The 22,461-nt window shown below is 31.5% G+C and overlaps 1 protein-coding gene across 1 annotated transcript; it reads left to right on the forward strand.

Annotated features, from left to right (window-relative positions):
• Nucleotides 1-1,213: 1,213 nt before the first annotated feature.
• On the forward strand, nucleotides 1,214-21,709 carry LOC139513879 (ATP-binding cassette sub-family B member 6-like). Its single transcript, XM_071302812.1, has 20 exons — nucleotides 1,214-1,305; nucleotides 2,090-2,312; nucleotides 5,646-5,938; nucleotides 7,601-7,733; nucleotides 9,534-9,717; nucleotides 10,375-10,491; nucleotides 11,016-11,118; nucleotides 11,709-11,798; nucleotides 12,795-12,916; nucleotides 13,196-13,305; nucleotides 13,947-14,012; nucleotides 15,189-15,403; nucleotides 15,902-15,965; nucleotides 16,378-16,463; nucleotides 16,827-16,884; nucleotides 17,436-17,540; nucleotides 17,959-18,133; nucleotides 18,995-19,107; nucleotides 20,258-20,421; nucleotides 21,246-21,709. The coding sequence occupies exons 2-20, from the start codon at nucleotides 2,106-2,108 to the stop codon at nucleotides 21,364-21,366; spliced, it is 2,526 nt and encodes an 841-aa protein (XP_071158913.1). The 5' UTR covers nucleotides 1,214-1,305; nucleotides 2,090-2,105; the 3' UTR covers nucleotides 21,367-21,709.
• The last annotated feature ends 752 nt before the right edge of the window (nucleotides 21,710-22,461 follow it).

Consider the following 22,461-nt stretch of genomic DNA (forward strand, 5'->3'; position numbering starts at 1 on the left):
GGGAACCATGATGAAGTTCTGCTGTGACCAGTTAAACATTACAGACATATAGATTGATGTAATAATCTATAATTTTACATTTCATTTCGGGTGACAACAGAGAACCATGATGAAGTACTGCGGTGACCAGTTAAAATTTGCAAGATATTGTTCCAAGCTAAATATAAGTATCCATAGGATGTAGGACTATTTAAAGTATCTATCAGTGCACAACTTACAGACTTAGTGTGCAGTCTTAGAAAAGCATGACATGATTGCGCCACGCCAAATAAAAGTATCCAGAGGTTGTATGACTTAAGTATCACTCATGCAGTGCATATCTAACAGATTTAGTGTAAAGCCCTTATAAACAGTTTGCTAAAATCAAGACATTGTGCAGTGTCTAAATTTCAGTATCCACACTGCCGTACAGAACGCAATAAAGGCAATAGAAGTATACCGCTGTTCGAAAGTCATAAATCGATTGAGACAAAAACAAATCCGAGTTACAAATTAAAACCGAGGGAAACACATCAACTAGTAAGTATACTGAGAGGAAAACAACAGAAACACTGAAGTGAACAAAAACAAACGGCAATGCAACACACAGAAACGAACTACAAGATAACAACTGCCATTTTCCTGACATGGTACAGGACATTTTAAGAAAAAATGTTGGGTTGAACCTGGTTTTGTGGCTAACCATACATCGCACTTTTATTGCAACGGTTAAATCATTACACTAAAATGACACCATCATTACATGACAGGGATACAGTATCTGAATAAATTCAAGACTGACATCCAGGACAGAGAAATACACAAAAGACAATACAATAGTAAAACATCAACCAGTATACGTCTTACAGATTTAGCGGTAAAGACCTCAGTTAAAAATAATTAAGTCAGTTGAGAAAAGCAAGATAGAATTAAAGTATCACAGGGTTCAGGACTAATGTATCAATCAATACACATCTAACAAATTTAGTGTAAAGAAATTCTAAGCAGTCTCAGAAATGCAAGACATTGTGCATTGTCAAATATAAAGTTTATTTTGAAGAAGCTTAAGCATAGGTTGATGTTCTTCTTCTTCCTGTATCTTCCTCCAGTGATCAGGAGCACGTCTATTTGAGAATACGGAATATTATGTAATTTTGACCGATATTACTTTTTTATTAATATTTTTTTTATTATTTATCAGCTGTGTGTTTTAATTAATTTAAAATTAACCGGACCGGCAAAGGACATAACGACACCGATGTAGAAAATTTATACACAGACAGGTTGAAATCCAGAACGTATCTCAGAAGATCATACAACGATTAAGTACATTTTTGTAAGTATTAAAAGACTGTTTTTGAATTATACACAGTAAATATAGTTATATCCTGGTAAATTGAATTTAATATTCCTTATTCCATGTGGGAATATTGAATATTGATAGTTGCTGAATTATTGTAGAAACGTAGCTCCGGACAGTAGCTGTCTCATTGAAAAATACAGACCCCCTGCTATAAGACAGTCGAATCTAAATAATGACTTCTCCTATTTTACAGATTTTTAAACGAATTAAAACAGAAAGCTTGGCTCATACATGTGTCATTGAGTCTACATGTTATTTTACTTGCCTTGTACATAATTTTTGTTACACGCCATACATGTATATCAGGCAGTCAATAGACCTGTTTCTAGGTTTTCCTTCATCGGAAAAAACTCATCAATTATGTGCGCTTTTATGACGTCATTTACCAGATAGAGGGGGTCGTCTGTATCCCTGCACTATTAACGTTCATCAATCGTCTTAGTGATCATCATTGTGCAGGATAAACTAGAAATAATATTTGTTCAGAAGGTACTTAATCACGTTTTTTTTTAAACTAGAATGAGGCCTTGGTTGGTTTGGTATTGCAACATCTTGAACATGGTGACGGCCATCAACAGAACAGGAACAGTTAAACATTACAGACATATAGATTGATGTCATAATCTACAATTTTACTTTTTATTTCAGATGACAAGAGGGAACCATGATGAAGTTCTGCTGTGACCAGTTAAACATTACAGACATATAGATTGATGTAATAATCTATAATTTTACATTTCATTTCAGGTGACAACAGGGAACCATGATGAAGTACTGCGGTGACCAGTTAAACATTACAGACATATGGATTGATGATGGTATCAATCAGTGTTTCTTAGATACTGTGACCTCTAGTTTACTATTTGCGTTCTTGTTGATTTTTGGTTGTGTACAGTGTTCAATGTTCAGAAAATATTCCACACCAATAGATACAAACACCAGGAAAGGAACATTAGGATTCATATTTCAGGTAATATTCCACACCAATAGATACAAACACCAGGAAAGGAACATTAGGATTTACGTTTCAGGTAATATTCCACACCAATAGATACAAACACCAGAAAAGGAACATTAGAATTCATATTTCAGGTAATATTCCACACCAATAGATACAAACACTAGGAAAGGAACATTAGGATTCACATTTCAGGTAATATTCCACACCAATAGATACAAACACCAGGAAAGGAACATTAGGATTCATATTTCAGGTAATATTCCACACTAATAGATACAAACACCAGGAAAGGAACATTAGGATTCACATGTCAGGTAATATTCCACACCAATAGATACAAACACCAGGAAAGGAACATTAGGATTCACATGTCAGGTGATATTCCACACCAATAGATACAAACACCAGGAAAGGAACATTAGGATTCATATTTCAGGTAATATTCCACACCAATAGATACAAACACCAGGAAAGGAACATTAGGATTTACATTTCAGGTAATATTCCACACTATTAGGATTCACATGTCAGGTAATATTCCACACCAAAAGATACAAACACCAGGAAAGGAACATTAGGATTTACATTTCAGGTAATATTCCACACTATTAGGATTCACATGTCAGGTAATATTCCACACCAAAAGATACAAACACCAGGAAAGGAACATTAGGATTTACATTTCAGGTAATATTCCACACTATTAGGATTCACATGTCAGGTAATATTCCACACCAAAAGATACAAACACCAGGAAAGGAACATTAGAATTCATATTTCAGGTATTAAATATTCCACACCAATAGATACAAACACTAGGAAAGGAACATTAGGATTCATATTTCAGGTAATATTCCACACCAATAGATACAAACACCAGGAAAGGAACATTAGGATTCATATTTCAGGTAATATTCCACACCAATAGATACAAACACCAGGAAAGGAACATTAGGATTTACATTTCAGGTAATATTCCACACTATTAGGATTCACATGTCAGGTAATATTCCACACCAAAAGATACAAACACCAGGAAAGGAACATTAGGATTTACATTTCAGGTAATATTCCACACTATTAGGATTCACATGTCAGGTAATATTCCACACCAAAAGATACAAACACCAGGAAAGGAACATTAGGATTTACATTTCAGGTAATATTCCACACTATTAGGATTCACATGTCAGGTAATATTCCACACCAAAAGATACAAACACCAGGAAAGGAACATTAGAATTCATATTTCAGGTAATATTCCACACCAATAGATACAAACACCAGGAAAGGAACATTAGAATTCACATGTCAGGTAATATTCCACACCAATAGATACAAACACTAGGAAAGGAACATTAGGATTCATATTTCAGGTAATATTCCACACCAATAGATACAAACACCAGGAAAGGAACATTAGGATTTACGTTTCAGGTAATATTCCACACCAATAGATACAAACACCAGAAAAGGAACATTAGAATTCATATTTCAGGTAATATTCCACACCAATAGATACAAACACTAGGAAAGGAACATTAGGATTCACATTTCAGGTAATATTCCACACCAATAGATACAAACACCAGGAAAGGAACATTAGGATTCACATGTCAGGTAATATTCCACACTTTTAGATACAAACACCAGGAAAGGAACATTAGGATTCATATTTCAGGTAATATTCCACACTAATAGATACAAACACCAGGAAAGGAACATTAGGATTCACATGTCAGGTAATATTCCACACCAATAGATACAAACACCAGGAAAGGAACATTAGGATTCACATGTCAGGTGATATTCCACACCAATAGATACAAACACCAGGAAAGGAACATTAGGATTCATATTTCAGGTAATATTCCACACCAATAGATACAAACACCAGGAAAGGAACATTAGGATTTACATTTCAGGTAATATTCCACACTATTAGGATTCACATGTCAGGTAATATTCCACACCAAAAGATACAAACACCAGGAAAGGAACATTAGGATTTACATTTCAGGTAATATTCCACACTATTAGGATTCACATGTCAGGTAATATTCCACACCAAAAGATACAAACACCAGGAAAGGAACATTAGGATTTACATTTCAGGTAATATTCCACACTATTAGGATTCACATGTCAGGTAATATTCCACACCAAAAGATACAAACACCAGGAAAGGAACATTAGGATTTACATTTCAGGTAATATTCCACACTATTAGGATTCACATGTCAGGTAATATTCCACACCAAAAGATACAAACACCAGGAAAGGAACATTAGGATTCATATTTCAGGTAATATTCCACACCAATAGATACAAACACCAGGAAAGGAACATTAGGATTCACATGTCAGGTAATATTCCACACTATTAGAATTCATATTTCAGGTAATATTCCACACCAATAGATACAAACACCAGGAAAGGAACATTAGGATTTACATTTCAGGTAATATTCCACACTATTAGGATTCACATGTCAGGTAATATTCCACACCAATAGATACAAACACTAGGAAAGGAACATTAGGATTCATATTTCAGGTAATATTCCACACCAATAGATACAAACACTAGGAAAGGAACATTAGGATTCACATGTCAGGTAATATTCCACACCAGTAGATACAAACACCAGGAAAGGAACATTAGGATTTACATTTCAGGTAATATTCCACACCAATAGAATAGATACAAACACCAGGAAAGGAACATTAGGATTCATATTTCAGGTATGAATTCATGATTGGACAGAAAATATTCCTATCTTTCAGATTCACAGTCATGACAAACTACATCGAACATGAAAGGGACACAAATTTTGATTCACATTTCAGTTGTAAAAATATTAAAACATGCACATGAAATGTTCCATTCCAATAGACATGTTAGATACAAGCATGACAAAGAAATGGTAATTTAGATTCACGTTTCACTGTTAAAACATGATTAAAAATATTTACAGAAAATTTTCCCACTGAGTCAATAGAAAAACTGGAGAAGGAACAGTTTATTTATATTTTAGACACAGCAGTTTAAAAAAAAATATAGAAATAAAAGCCACATGATGATTACATGAGGGCATTTTGATTTTGTTCTAGTTCAGAAAAATGATCTTATCCAAAACTTATGATGAAAAGGGGTATATCTCAAGATTTTCCAAATGGCAAACAAGTATCGGAGGACTAAAATTGTACGCTAGTACTCTGCCTTCCAAGGGGTGATTTATAACATTTTTTATACTGTCTGAACTGGAAACATGTGACCCAGCTATTTTTTCATGCTATGGTACATGTATTATCATGATTATATTGTATTTTTGTTTTTCAGGTTTTATTTACATTGGTCTTAGCTACAGAACCAGTTATTCATGCAGTTCTACAAGACACAGCCATATATCCTCAGAAAGTTTATGGCTACCAGATACTAACAATGATAGCTTTGTTCTTAGCCTGGTCTGGATCAATTAGACTCTTGTTTCTGGAGAGGAACAAAGCTTTGCCGACCATCCCCACAAGAGGCCATGGATTAGTTCTACTGATGTTGTGGACTCTTGCTCTCATTAAGGAGCACCTCCCCTTGATCTCATGGTGGAGCAACAGATACTGGTGGAATATCAAAGGGTGTGTATATCTATTCATCAGTAACTATTGTAATGAATATAAAAAAAAAATTCTATTTTATGAAATACAGATATTAAAAACTATTTTTTATGTACAATTGATGAAAAAGCATAATTTCATAACTGCAAAGCAAGATTAAAATTATTCTTGTTGAGAAACTGTTGCTTTGCATTTATTTAATTGTTTCCTGTATGTTGTACTATATCAATATAAACTAAATGGCCTTAGTGGCCAATGTAAGTGGTCTATCACTTACCTTTCCACACTGTGGATGTGAGTTTAAACCATGCACATGGAGGTTCAAATCAAACTAAGGATAGTGGTCATACACGAGGGCTTCAGATTCCACCACTAGTAAAAACTCATCTCCACAATATAGTCAATAGTGCTGAAAGTGGAGTTTCAACAATCAACCAATCAATATAAACTAAGCATAGATAAGAAAGTAGCCTAACAAGTCAAGATATTAGAACCAAGAAAATATTTTTAGAAATATCTACTGTAATCATAACTGTTAAACATCTAAGTGCTCAAATGAATGGAAAACCGGGAAAGCATCCAGAACATTTATTTCCTTATTTGTACCCGTACATATTAGTAATTTAAGGGCATACGATACAGTTTTGTCCCCGTATTTACATTTTGATAAAAATTTCCATATTGACTATTTTTTACCCGATTAAATTAAATATGTAATAAAAAATATACCTTCATGTGCTACTTTTTGAGTAAAATGAGGTCAAAATTTTGTATACATGTATTTGCTCAAAATTCGGATTTGTGGCCATGTTTTCCCTTTCGAAAGAAAGACATAACTTTTTTGTTTTAAAAGATAAACACAAATTGTTTTTTGTTAAATAATTTGTAATTTCTGTATTTTATAAGTATCCTAAAAACTTATACATTTTTTTATTCAGAAACAACTCATATTTATCAAATGTTCATGAATGTAGGAAAAAACGTTATTTTTTTGCTGTATATTTATCAAATTTAAAAAAATTGCACTATATACGTTTTCATGAAAATTGGCAAACATAATCTTCTCACGTAATCAAACCAAATAGCATTTTAAAAAAGAGGGGTCCATGAACTCGTTTCAAGTTAAATAAGTTTGAAGGATAAAAATCAGTCGAAAACTGGATCTTTTCCCGATAGTTCAAAGTTTGACGTTGTGAAAATAACAATTTACATTAACAACGTCATTACCTCCCCTGTACATGTATCGTATGCCCTTAACCACATTCAGGGTCAATTTTGAGTTTGACATAATATTACGGTATACAAACAGCTGTTTGATACTTGCTTATTGGGCCTAAAATAAAATATTGTTTGTTTCCCCAATCCCGACCGACCCTGCAAAATCGGTGCTACTTATAAAATTTTATTGTCAAAACTAAGTGAAATATTATTTTATTCATTTTGGATTTTCAGGCTTGCTGGATCGTCCGCTAATGTTCAAGCTTTTTGGAAAAATAAAATTATTTCCCTACCTACCTACCCACACCTCGCCTGGCAGGGTCGGGATTGGGGAAACAAACAATATTTTAATTTAGGCCTTGTTATATCATTGACAGTAACCCAACATCTACGGTTATATCTATTTAATAGAACAATTCATTTTGAATAATTCCAATTTAAATGTATTTATATTATATCTTTCAGTGATTCCAACAAGATAGAGTTTGGATTATGGGTTGTCAGATATGTGTGTACTATAATTGTATTTATAATAGGACTTAAAGCACCTGGGTTACCAAGAAGTGTCCATCAGTTATTGGTCAATGATGAAGATGAGGTGAGCTTGATGTAAATCTGTATCAGTCAAAACAGACATATTGCAACTACAGTAAAACCTGGGACATACTCTGATAAATTCAATGTCCACCATGGTGGCCTTACATTTCTATCATTATACTATCTGTTGCTAAATTAGTACATAGGGTATTAACTATTGTAGCCAATCAGGGTAAAGGGAATCCTGATTACATTTTAGTGATAAAATGAATAAGCTTTCAGGTAAAGCATCTCTGGTAAAAGACTGTGACAATGACATAAATTGAAAGAAATAGAATAATACAACTAGTTAAACATATAGCTTGATAAAAATATTAAAGTCAATTTTAGAAAAAATTATCTGCCAAGGAAGAGTTATAAAAATGCCTATTTTTAGTCCCTTGAGGTTGAATATCACAAAATATCAAAATTACACCTTCCATACATGTATGGTCACTAGACAGATAACTGGTATCAGTTAAAAATACTTTTAATTTTTATACGCCCAGGACGGGACGTATTATGGTATACCGTTGTCTGTCCGTCCGTCAGTCTGTCCGTCCGTCGTCCACACTTCGGACAATAACTCAAAAACACCTACACCAATTTCCATGAAACTTATGTGAATTGTTTATATCTATTGACGTAAGCTCCCTTTCGTTTTTTTTTAATTTCAGATTTTAAGTTTTGGATTTATGTGGCTTTATTCATAAAAAAGGGGGGATTTTCAACACTTCGGACAATAACTCAAAAAGGCTTTCACCAATGTCCATGAAACTTTGGTGAATTGTTTATATCTATTGATGTAAGCTCCCTTTTGTTTTTTTTTAATTTCAGATTTTAAGTTTTGGATTTATGGGGGCTTTATTCATAAAAAAAGGGTGATTTTTAACACTTCAGACAATAACTCAAAAAGGCTTTCACCAATGTCCATGAAACTTTGGTGAATTGTTATTTCTATTGATGTAAGCTCCCTTTCAATTTTTATAAATTTCAGATTTTAAGTTTTGGATTTATGGGGCTTTATTCATAAAAAAAGGGTGATTTTTAACACTTCGGACAATAACTCAAAAAGGCTTTCACCAATGTCCATGAAACTTTGGTGAATTGTTTATATCTATTGATGTAAGCTCCCTTTCAATTTTTATAATTTTCAGATTTTACATTTCCGTGTTATGAATTTTTATGCTTAAAAAAGGGGGGATTTTTCCAATTTTGGGACAATAACTAACACTTTCACAAAATTTTATGTATGGATGAAAAATTAAAGACAACAAACTTAGTTAAATTTGAGGTAGCCTTAATAGTGCCAAATTTTTTTGTGCATTTTTATTTATTATTTGGGGGGGGGGGTATTTGACAGGGCTCACACTATTTCTAGTTGATCATATAAATTCATTTAAAGCATAAAAGACAAGTTAAAAGAGCAACGGGCGTATCATGCGCTAAAGCGCAGCCCTTTATTGTATCTGTTATGCTTTCAAACTTTTAAGTGGAAAGAGCAAAGACTGCCATATCTGCCTCAGTTTTAGGTATTCTCTTTGATATTTAGTTCCTGGGTGTATAAGAAACCTGTGAAAAATGATATGTTGCCCTCATAATATTGTATGCAAAGGTGCTGTTTCAAGTTAAATAACTTTTTGTGTTATGACTGTTTCTCATATTTAATTTAGCTGAAAACAATAACTAAAGATTAGTTTAGCTTGTTAAGGATAATTATTGACACAGATCGTCATGGTCAAATGTGGTTTTTTATGTATGCAGATTAGGGGTAATTATTATCACCGATCCCCATTGTCAAATATTTTTTGTTTTTTTGCAGGTAAGGAGTAATCAAGGCCAGGAGTCAACATGGTCAAATGTGTTTAAGAAGTTAAAGATCATGATTCCTTATGTGTGGCCTAAAGGAAGTTTATGGCGACAAAGTCTAGTGATCTTATGCTTAGTATCACTGGGTATAGGCAGAGCTGTCAATGTTTTTGTTCCTATTTATAGCAAATATATAGGTAAGCATGTTAATTAGGTGTCTATTGATCATGTATTTGATATCTCTGGGTAGCAACAGTGCTGACAATGTTTTTAGTCCTAGCTACACCTATTGCCCAGATGTTTATTTAACCAGATAGGACACTTTCAAACTTTGTTTGCTTTATTAATATCCCTACAGAAACCTAATTGATTGCTTATACTGCCTTTTTATACTGTATTAGCTGGCTCATTTATGTTTACATTACTAATAATCATGGTCATCATGATACACTAGGTTGTACCCATAATCTTTTTTTATTTCAGTTGTGAATGTTCAATATATAAATCAATTATCCAATAAAATCATTGCTTTCAACATCTGGCAGTGTCCCTGTTTTTCACACTGAAATGTTTTCTTGAATGGTTGCTGAAAAACATGTTAGATCTAATACACAGAACTGATGTTATTCATATTCTTTACATGTAATTATTTTTATAGCTGATATTGTGTTAAATTAACCATTTTACCAAATCAGGAGGGCTATTAGTTATAGCAAGTTGTAATGCGAATTACTTTGCGTTTTGATAGTACAAGAATATAATTTTGAAAAGAATAATTATATTGGTATTACTATTCAATATTTGTTGTCAAGTCATGCTCTATTAACCTAATTGGTATATTTTATATATTTCAGTTAACAGTTTAACAGTTGTTGTCCAGTCATCTGAGGATGCAGTAATAAAGACTGGTCCAGAGTTTAGATGGGACTATATTCTTATTTATTGTGGTCTGAAGTTTTTATGTGGATCTGGTAGGTGATAAAATTAGTAAATTGAAATACTACTAATATAGAAATCATAAGATTTTACCTGATAAACTATTTAAAGACATGGTAAGTAATAGATAGGAAATCAACATATAGATGTGGTACAGATATGCCTTAATTAAGTTTACTTGTAAAAAAAAGGAAATAAAATAAAATTGATGACCATAGATTGGTCTAGGAAAAAAGTAATTCCAAACTGTAAAAGTCAATAATAAATAGCCATATCTGATCATATCTGTTTACAAAATTTAATTAAAGTAACTTATTTTAGCCTTAAAATTAATATGCATCGGGTTTTTTTTTTCTTTTTATTGGTTTTTTTTCTGACCCCTTTGGTTTCGTTATGTCAATAACTATAATAAATGTACTTTGTATAGAATGACATTAGATAGTATATCATACCATTGTGTCCATGTTCATTATTTTATATGTTTCATACATGTGGTTAGTTAACAACTGTGAAGTAGGTCAATTAAATTTGTCTTATACTTGCATTTTATTTTTTTTAGCAACATCAGGGTTTTTAACAAATATGAGGTCATTTTTCTGGATACCTGTTCAGCAGTACACTACCAGAAGAATCTCTGTGAAATTGTTCAGTCACTTACACAAGTATGTTCAACTTAAATATACTTATCTCTGCATAATTTATGTTATTAAAAATCTTACAAAAAAGTTAATTCTTCTCTGAACTATTTACAGTTGATAGTAACTTTTCTCAATAGTTTACTTGTGGATTCAATTTTATTCATGGGATACTAATTTTCGTAGAGTTCTTTGATATAGTTAACCACAAATTTTCATGTTGAATAAATAAGGAACACATGTACATTTTCTATAGATTTGAATGCAGACTGGCAAACCTATGAATTCTAATATCCAGTAAGATATAAATCATTTACAATCCAAGAAAATTGATATCCATGAAAATGACTGAATCCACAGTAAGTGATATGACTGAACATATTTATAGGAATATTTAACATATTATTTCTAGTTGATTAAAATCTTATCTGTACATTACATTTGATAGTATACCAATTTACTTTTCAGTTCATCATTATACTAACCAAAATAATTAAAAAAAAATTATATAAATATTTCCTCTGTTAGGAGTGACTAATGATAGTAGTTAATAAAGTATTAATAATTGTCATCTTTGTCTGATACCTTTTAATATATTATGCATATTTAATTTCCAGTTTGTCATTAAGATGGCATTTATCAAGGAAAACAGGAGAAGTATTACGAGTGATGGACAGAGGTACTACAAGTATGAACAGTCTTCTAAGGTGAGAATATATATATATATGTAAATATACAGGAGAGACCATCAACAAGGCAACAGCTGTCAACATCAATATAAAAAAGAAGATGTGGTATGATTGTCAATGAGACAACTCTTCATAAGAGACCTAAATAACACAGAAATTAACAACTATAGGTCAACGTACGGTCTTCAACAATGAGCAAAGTCCATACCGCATAGTCAGCTATAAAAGGCCCCGAAATGACAAACACTTCTAATGAGAAAACTTACAGCCTAATTTATGTACAAAAATTGAATGAAAAACAAATATGTAACACGGTGGAGTTAAACATGTTAGAGGGATCTCAACCCTCCTCCTTACCTGGGACAGTGGTATAACAGTACATCATAAGAACAAACTATAAAAAAAAGTGTCAATACGTTTCTATAATCATTTGCTGAAGAGACCTATGAATGTTATGACTGATTAAGAACAATGATTGTAGAAGATTGTCATTAATTGGTTAGACCAGGTTTTAATTAAACAGATTGTCATTGTTTGGTTAGACCATGTTTTTATAAAATAAATTCTTACATCCAGATCATTTGTACTCTATGTTGTCTCATAGGTAATCATACTACTTTTTATAATACTCTATGTTGTCTCATAGGTAATCATACTACTTTTTATAATACTCTATGTTGTCTCATAGGTAATCATACCACTTTTTATAATACTCTATGTTGTCTCATAGGTAATCATACCACTTTTTATAATACTCTATGTTGTCTCATAGGTAATCATACTACTTTTTATAATACTCTATGTTGTCTCATAGGTAATCATACCACTTTTTATAATACTCTATGTTGTCTCATAGGTAATCATACCACTTTTTATAATACTCTATGTTGTCTCATAGGTAATCATACCACTTTTTATAATACTCTATGTTGTCTCATAGGTAATCATACCACTTTTTATAATTAAGTTGTGCCTGATAATTGAATTTAGTGATAATATTTTTTCTACTTTCAGCTATGTTTTGTTCAACATTTTACCAACTATAATTGATATTACAATTGCTGTGGTATATTTTGTAACTGCCTTCAACTATATCTTTGGACTCCTTGTATTTCTATGTATGGCTATGTATTTAGGTATGTACACTGAGAAACATATAAACAATAATTACCGAAATTTGTATTACAACACATGGATTGTGAATATGCTTTTATAGAATGAAATATTTTATAATCAAAAGTTACATCTTTTTAAGAAGTTCAATATTTTCATTTTTTTTATGTGGGTTATTAGTTAAAATCAGCTAATTAACAGTATTTCTATATTATAAGCAAATATTTTGCACACAATTATAATCCAATATTTAACATGAGTTTATGAAGTTAATACATGTATGCATCTTTGTAAATTAACAGGTCTTACAATATCGATAACCGAATGGAGAACTAAATATCGAAGAGAAATGAATTTAATGGACAATCAAAGAAATACAAAGGCTGTAGACTCCTTACTCAACTTTGAAACAGTAAGATAAAAAATTTCAGTTTCTTTATAACTGATAACTCGAGAAATAAAAAAAAGCTTTAAACCTGGGCACACATTTGTTCTTGTATAAATTATTATAACTCACCTTTGAAATAACAAGGCAATATACTTAAAAAGAAAGGATTATGTAAATCATATGAATTACAAGTAAGCACTGTGCACAAAACCAAAAGCAAAAGTGTTTTATTGCTGTTCTTCATCACAAAGTCAGGTTAATGGAGCAAAAAAGCTCACTTTAGTTAAACACATCTCAGATAACTTTAGTCAGAGGAAGAAAAACGTCACTTTAGTTATTAAAACACATCTCGGATAACTTTAGTCAGAGGAAGAAAAACGTCACTTTAGTTATTAAACCACATCTCAGATAACTTTAGTCCGAGGAAGATATAAACTAGAAAACTAAGGACAAAATGAATGCTTATGGAATCAATTGAATCAATCAATTGGTTATTTCATGTATAGTAAATGGAAGGGAAAATGGGGTATATATCTGTGAAACTACAACACAAACATCCAAACAAACAAACTAGCAATAAGATATATGTAGGGACATAAAGTCCACAATTTCATTTATTTAATTTTATATGGAATGGGATGACTAAATTTTTTTTCTTTTTTTAGGTAAAATATTATGGAGCCTCAGAGTTTGAGACAAACAGATATGATGATGCCATACTGAAATATCAAGTAAGTTCATTAACACTTTCACCAATTGCTGCCCAGACAGAAGCTACTCTGAGACGATGGCTTCCCTGGCTACTACTACTTAAGTGGGCTTAAGTGGGAGATCTTCATAATAAATGTCAATAAATGTTTGTAGTTATTTGTGTATTTATTTCATTCACTAACACCATGTTCACAGTTTTGTTCATGTTTTGATAATTTTTTCCTCATAAAGTACTCAAATTTTCAAATTTTCGGCATGATCTAGGTGAAATTCTCAAAATTTTGCTCTTTGACCCCAAATCGTAATTTTTTAACCCAAAACGGCAAAATTTATGAGGCTGTATAAATTCCTCACACTGAACGATGTCCACTCCAAGTGTTTTGTACATTAAACGACATTTTATGTCTAAAAAGTATACTAGTTTGGCTTCAATTCTTCCATATTCTTTCAAAAAAAATGTTCCCTCATTTCAAATTCTCGTAAATTCCGTAAATTTCCTCTGATTTTGATACGGTTTTCAACAAATGAGAGCGCCATGTTTACACTTTCATCCGAGTATTCATCAAAGAAAGATAACTCATGTTTGTACTGTTTTATGCGGGAAATATAAAACAGGTATTCCAATCCCGGTAAAACGGGACTCATTGTCAGCTGTCTGAAGCGTGAATCCTGGTAAAGCGGGACTCATCGGCGAAAGGGTTAATAATAATAATGGATTGATTAAAATAAAGAATTGATATTTACCGTAGATTTACAGGAATTCTCATTTGAGAATTCAATTATCAATGATTTATTTTACATGGCACTAACATAACAACCTAACTAGAATTGGCAAGTCATGAAAACATTCAATTTAACTTGGTTGAAAAAAGATGAATGGTGACTGCTGTAATTGTACTTCCATATCAATGTCATAGGTGTTAATGTGTAGAGATGGTAATTGATGAAATGACAGGCATTGGTACCACTATATGTTACTTAGAAACAAGAATGTAAACAAATAATTGATGAGGGTAAAACACTTCAAATTATCAACATAAGTAGGTGAATTCACAGTCAGTATTTTTTTTAAATGACTAAGATATCTTATTTTTATTTTGAAATGTTATTATAGCATATTTATGACAATAGAATTTTCCACAATAAATTTTTACTGCAAAGAATACTAGGCCTAAACTTTTTTTGCTTTTTTACAGAAAGCAGAATGGAAATCAATGGCCACATTAAACGTGTTAAATACACTACAGAACCTTGTGATAACCATGTCTACTGTAGCAGGCTGTCTACTGTGTGCCTGGGCTGTGGTCCATAGTCTGAGTAACCTACATCTAACTGTTGGGGACTATGTCTTGTTTGGTACTTATCTCATGCAACTGTATGGACCTTTAAATTGGTTGGGAACATATTACAGGTCAGTATTTGTTTTATAAACCATATGAATGGAATTATTCTTTGATCTGTTTTAAAAGAAGATGCAGGGTTTATATGTAAGGGACAGCAACCCAATGGCAGGGAGAAGCAATATACCAGATTTATTTTTCTAAAACCTTTGTCGATGCATTCATTAGAATTTCTGTACCTTTGTCACTACCTACTGATTTAAGAAAAAAAGTATATTTAATGAGGCCCAAATATGGGTCCTATTTCTAGCTTAATTTTCAAACTATGATTTAATGGCAATTGTCACAAGGTATTAGACTTTAAACAAATGATCAGATAGGATATGTATTTAAGCTTGCTTCTTTTCTACTGTATCTTAAGCGATTGTGAAGGAATTATTTATAAATATGCCTTTGATCTATTGTTATCTATGCTGTGTGTGTATTTTCCTTTCATTGTATGATTTGTACTTTTTGATATCTTATTTATATTTGAGATAAATATCTGACATTTAGTCTTCTTTTATCAGAATGATACAGCAGTCTTTCGTTGACATGGAAAACATGTTTGATCTTCTTGATGAAGGCCAAGAGGTAATAAGCTACTACTATTCTAATTGAAAATAAAATTAAATTAAACTACATCAATTGAACACTTTTTAAACTTCAGATTTTTTTTTAATGAAAATGGCAAATTTCATACTGTTCAAGCTTTCTCAACGTGACATTTTCTTAATGTATTTTTTAATTGATACAGTGACATCAGCTTGATATTCAAGTTGTCATCATGTTATTTAATAAAACTTTAATGTAACTAAACATACACCACATGGATAAGCAAAAGTAACAATAAGGTTTTGTGATTTTGTTCACAAAAAAGATTCTAAAGCTGTGACATTTAGGAACATGTTTCTGAAGGATTTACTTGTTTTTCCTCTTCGTTGATCAAGTTCATAGCTTTGTTCCTATTTAAGCATGTTTAAAAGTTAATATTTTCCAATTCCAGGTGAAAGATATTAAAGATGCAATGGATATTGTTTTGAAAAATGGAGAAATACAGTTTAAAAATGTTGACTTCTATTATGATCCAAGGTAATTATAAGAACAAAGCAACCAGTAGATCTGACCATTTTTGTTTTAATACATTAAGTCTTAAGATTTATTAACAGTTTAACAAATAAGTGAAGTATAAATTTTGATTTTATCTGCATGAACTAGTTTATTTAGTTCTGTACCCTCTCTTTACTTTTCTCTCTCTCATCTGATTTACAAAAAGATACAAACATGGAAATAAAGATTAGAAAAAATAACCAAGTTTGAAAACAGAACGTTATCCATTAAAAAAAAAGGTTGCACAAAAAATACTAGATTAATCAAAGACGGTTTAGGTGTCATAATTGTATCCTCTCAACTCCAATTATTTTGTTAATATTTTATTTAATATTTACTTTTCAGTAAACAGATTTTGAAGAGTATAAATTTTACAGTCCCTGCTGGTCAGACCTATGCTCTGGTAAGATAAAGCTGTGAATACAAAAGGGAAACAATTTGTGTGAATACTTGGAGCTAAGATATATAAATTAAAATGTTTTTGTTAACTAAAGAACTCCCCTTAAAGTAATATTTAATTTAGCAATTTCATCAGATTTATTATATTGTGTATGTTTGGGCTTGCCAGTTTCTCAGCACAAAACCTCTGAAAAAAAATTGGATTTTAATCAGTATATCATGTAATGTGTAAAAGTTTAAAAATATTTAGGACAAGACAAGTTAAGGTTAGAGTCTAGGATAGTTTTCTGAATTGAGTGTTTGCTACAAACATATGGATGTAGAGATACATCAGTTATCTAAGCACTCGAAAAAATCTTAATATGTTTAGAATACCGTAAGTTATCTTTTATACAGGTTCTGAAAATAACACTTTATAAATGTTAATAAGTATTTTTATGTATTTGCCTCAGGATGGCTCTAACTCAATATTTGACAATCAAAATATATAAAAGACCTAAATGACCCAAATATTTGATTGTATGTAATTTATTGAAGATTATTTGATTGTTTCAGGTTGGTCACTCTGGAAGTGGCAAGAGTACAATTATACGGTTGTTATTCAGATTTTATGATGTCACTGGTGGTCAGATTATTATAGATGATCAGGATATATCCAAGGTAGATATAATACAAGAATTGATGTTTAAAGAATAGTTTGCTTGTCAGAGCATTTATTAAAAGTTACAAGAATATATGCAAAAAAAAAATAGGCCATATGTTCAAAACAAAAAAAGATTGGTAAATTGTATGCTATTTATATTAAACAAAAAGTCCTAACAAACATTAGCATGATAAATACTGAAGCTAAAAAAAACTTGCATTGACTGGAAAAAAAAGAGAAAAAATTTAGAAAGATTTTGGATTACAGATTTCCAAATGAATTACACTGAATGTTGGGCAAATTGCAACAATGAATCTAATTAATTGAGGAAATCATCCTTTATCTTAAAAAAAGAGGGATATTATTGAAGAGAAGGAAAGGTAGAGGTAAAATATTTTCAAAACTTTTAAGAATTTAATGTATTTTACATTTCAGGTAAAACAAGAATCATTACGACAACAGATAGGTGTGGTACCACAAGATACAGTTTTATTTAACGATGATATACGATACAATATACGATATTCTAAGTTTACAGCAACTGACGAAGAAGTGGACAATGCAGCTGATGTGGCTGATATACATCAGAGAATTCTAACCTTTCCTAAAAGTAAGTAGAGGGAGCAATTGTGCACCAGATGTGGCTGATATACATCAGAGAATTCTTACCTTTCCTAAAAGTAAGTAGAGGGAGCAATTGTGCACCACATGTGGCTGATATACATAAAAGAATTCTAACGTTTCCTAAAAGTAAGTATAGGAAGCAACAGGACAGAAATGAAAGGGTATAATATGTAGGAATTATCTTTGTTCAGTTTTCCTTAGCTTAAGACAGAAAAAAGTGAGACATTTAAAAAAATTAATTATAAAACCAGATAAATGAATTTCTCAAATTCTTTGTTAATTTATCCCTTTATGCACCCCTTGTATTATTTCTTTTTAATCAAAGTGCGGTTCGTTTGATCTCAGTTCTTCATTGGTTAAAATTCTATTATGACTTCAAATTTTCTTGCTTTCCTCTGAATTTTCTATTGTGATGGCATGAAAAAAGGCGACCATGTCTGATGACCTCACATAGAAAGAACACATCTTTTTGCAGATCATTTGAAAAGAGTGAATAACTTTGTCTACATATTGTAAGAATCATTAGAGAAACAGATTCCACCACCAAATGTAGTGTAATAAGATATTTATCCACTCTTAACAAGTAAATTTTAAATATTAAAAACGCTCTCCAAGCTTCGTGTTTTAAATTTGAAAATTTAACAGTAAACTGTCTCGAGTAGATAAATGTTGTATCTCCCTCGATGCAGTGGTAGAATCTTTATTTATATAATTTCACAAGCTCTATTTTATTAATTTATATGTTGGGTATTGAAATAATTCCCTTTATTGTCTTTTTTTTATTCATGGTTCTGATTAAGATAGATACTTTTGAAATGATTCAAGCAATTGTGTTTTTGCTTTTTAGAATATGAAACAGTAGTCGGTGAAAGAGGATTAAAATTAAGTGGTGGAGAGAAACAAAGAGTAGCAATAGCCAGAACAATATTAAAATCTCCTGCTATTGTATTAATGGATGAGGTATATCTAATTACCAAAAATTTATAAAAATATTTGTCCATCTTTCATTATACTGCTGTGAACAAGTTTAAGTCGAGTTGGAAGTTTTAAATCATTCTATACATTTATCTACATGTCTGTCTGTCATTGAGCTGTGTAAGTGCTTTTCCTAAATGACTAAGACATGAAAATTTACACAATTGTTGACCACTACCTGAGACTACATTTTTAAGGGGAGATAATCAAACATTACTTACTTTAGCATTGAAATATGCTTCAATACTCTGTCATATTCACAAAAATTCTATATAGATATAAGAAGATGGGGTAGGAGTGTATGTTTATTTAATGGTGATACAATTGAAATTAGAAAAAAAATACAGAACTTATGCATAGGAAAAAGAATTAATGCATTAGAGCTTGGATTTATGTATACAAATGTAATAATGTAAAATTCCACAAAATTTCATGAATATTTTGGTACATTAATATCATGTCAAAACAAGACTTTATTCAACTGAGACCTTTCAGTTTTTCCACTATTAGCTTCAAATTCGATAATTTGAATACTGTGGATACCAATTTTTGTGGATTGCAGAAAACTTGCCTTTTCATGGATATGTAATTTTACGCATATGGTTTTGCCAAAGTCTGCATACAACCTGATAGAAAATTTGTTATTCGTTGAACATTTAAATTCAGTAGCCTAAGAAAACAAAATACGATTAAATACAGTCATCTTTTGTGTTCCAATAAATATTTTACATACAAAAATGAACCAAAATAATTACTTTTGAAGACATCTTTTTTTAAATCCATAATTTTCTTGGAGAAAAAGATAGAACTTAGATTTCTAATGCTTATTCAAAGCTGTATAACATTTTATTTCAATTTTTCCATTCTGTGTCCTGCAATAATGTGCTAAAAACAATATAAACTGTCTATAAAATTGAGAATGGAAATGGCGAATGTGCCAAAGAGACAACAACTCGACCATAGAAAAAAACAACAGCAGAAGGTCACCAACAGGTCTTCAATGTAGCGAGAAATTCCTACACCCGGAGGCGTCCTTCAGCTGGCCCCTAAACAAATATATACTAGTTCAGTGATAATGAACGCCATACTAATTTCCAAATTGTACACAAGAAACTTAAATGTCTATGTCTTTCAGGCTACATCAGCATTAGATACTAAAACTGAAAGAAATATACAGTCAGCTTTAGAAAGAGTGTGTGAAAACAGGTCTACAATTATAGTAGCTCATAGACTTTCTACAATTATACATGCACATAGAATTCTAGTTTTACAGGAAGGAGAGATTGTAGAACAAGGGAGGTAAGTACAACATATTGATATAGTATTGAACAAAATGGGGAACTAAGCCAGCCTTATAAAAGGTAATGACTATCCTCTCTGCCAAACAAACTTAATTTGATTGGGATAAATCCTTCAGTTTTGTGTGTATTTATAATTGCAATTATTGAACAATGCATGAATAAAGGCAACAGTTGTATATACCGCTGTTCGAAATTCATAAATCGATTGAGATTAAAAAAACAAATCCCGGTTACAAACTAAAACTGAGGGAAACACATCAAATAAAAGAGGAGAACTACGACACAACAGAAACAACATTAAAATGTAATACACACAGAAACAAACTATAATATAACAATGGCCATTTGTTTCACAGAATTGAAAATATGGAATTGATTATAAAGATTTTTAATTAGGAGGGACTGATTATAAAGATTTTTAGGAGGGATTGATTATAAAGATTTTAGGAGGGACTGATTATAACGATTTTTAGGAGGGATTGATTATAAAGATTTTAGGAGGGATTGATTATAAAGATTTTTAGGAGGGATTGATTATAAAGATTTTAGGAAACACTGCAGACAAATAACGCTATTATTATAAGAAATTATTTGATCTAAACGACAAAAACAAATGTTTCTGCTGTAATTTTATTTAGCCTATGTGGCCACTACCATAAATGGAAATGTTAAAAGTTTTGAAACCAATAGTTTTGTTGCCGGGCAAAGTTCTGTGTTAACCTGAAGTGTTGACAGGACCTTTACTGAAGTTTCTAATAACTATTTATATTTGTTTCCAGTCACTTTTACTGAAGTTTCTAATAACTTTATATTTGTTTCCAGTCATGAAGAGTTACTGTCAGCTAATGGACTGTACAGTGAAATGTGGTCAGAACAGCAGACTAAAAAGGAGGATGTAGATAATTCATCACTTAATGGCACTGCTGAAAACAAGGATAGTTGATAAATCATGCATTGGAATTAATCTTATGTTGAAGATGAATTATTGAGATTTGTTTCCAGTTTTCTATGTCATTTCCAACTTTCCTGCCATTCCATTATGACTGTATTATCTGTCTGTTATGAAGGGTATATTATTATGATAACCAGCCAAGCCTCCTTCCCAGCCAAAATAGGGATACAAAGATTGTACAGATGTTGTTAGCTCAAAGCATGGACATTAAATGACTGTATGTTTGTTATGTTTTTCTATTAGTGGTCACCACAGACTGTATATTAGAAACCTAAGTCTATTAGTCTCTGTCCCAAGTCATGAATGGTGTTAGCTATACAGTGGTTGTATCTCTGTCCCAAGTCATGAATGGTGTTAGCTATACAGTGGTTGTATCTCTGTCCCAAGTCATGAATGGTGTTAGCTATACAGTGGTTGTATCTCTGTCCCAAGTCATGAATGGTGTTAGCTATACAGTGGTTGTATCTCTGTCCCAAGTCATGAATGGTGTTAGCTATATAGTGGTTGTATCTCTGTCCCAAGTCATGAATGGTGTTAGCTATACAGTGGTTGTATCTCTGTCCCAAGTCATGAATGGTGTTAGCTATATAGTGGTTGTATTTTTTGTATTGTGTGATATATGAAAGTCTTCAGGTTTTTTTTTCTTTGAAGAATTTGGTGCTGAGTACAGTTTTGATGGTCTTATAACTTTTTAAAATGTTTTTGGAAATTAAGGGCAACCCCTTAGGTATAGTCATTTGAGGTTGTATGTTGTCCTCTAGATATCTTTAGGCTTTGTTGTTTGTGATTCTCTCAATGGGTAATATTCCTCACCATCTTTTACAAATTTTTATAATGTAGCAAATTATTTTTATTAATTGTTGTTTTTTCTCGAAATATCTTTCAACACTACTATAATTATGTCAGTCCTCAAAAAAAAAACTGTTATGCTATTTCCAAGAACCACAAATCTGATCCATGTGAAATTGGTATCTATCTTTATATGAGCATGCTACATCTGTGTGCTGTATGTTTAGATTCACCACTCAACATCTTCATATGTACTGAATTTTTATATGATCTTACATATGTTATGAAATTACTACA

This window comes from Mytilus edulis, chromosome 2 (genome assembly GCF_963676685.1).
Source record: "Mytilus edulis chromosome 2, xbMytEdul2.2, whole genome shotgun sequence".
Lineage (NCBI taxonomy): Eukaryota > Metazoa > Mollusca > Bivalvia > Mytilida > Mytilidae > Mytilus > Mytilus edulis.

Coding starts and splice junctions, on each gene's coding strand:
- LOC139513879 (XM_071302812.1), top strand. CDS start 2,106: ATGATGAAGTACTGCGGTGACCAGTTAAACATTACAGACATATGGATT. Junction 10,492..11,015: donor GAAGTTTTTATGTGGATCTG/GTAGGTGATAAA, acceptor TATTTTTTTTAG/CAACATCAGGGTTTTTAACA. Junction 14,013..15,188: donor ATGCCATACTGAAATATCAA/GTAAGTTCATTA, acceptor GCTTTTTTACAG/AAAGCAGAATGGAAATCAAT.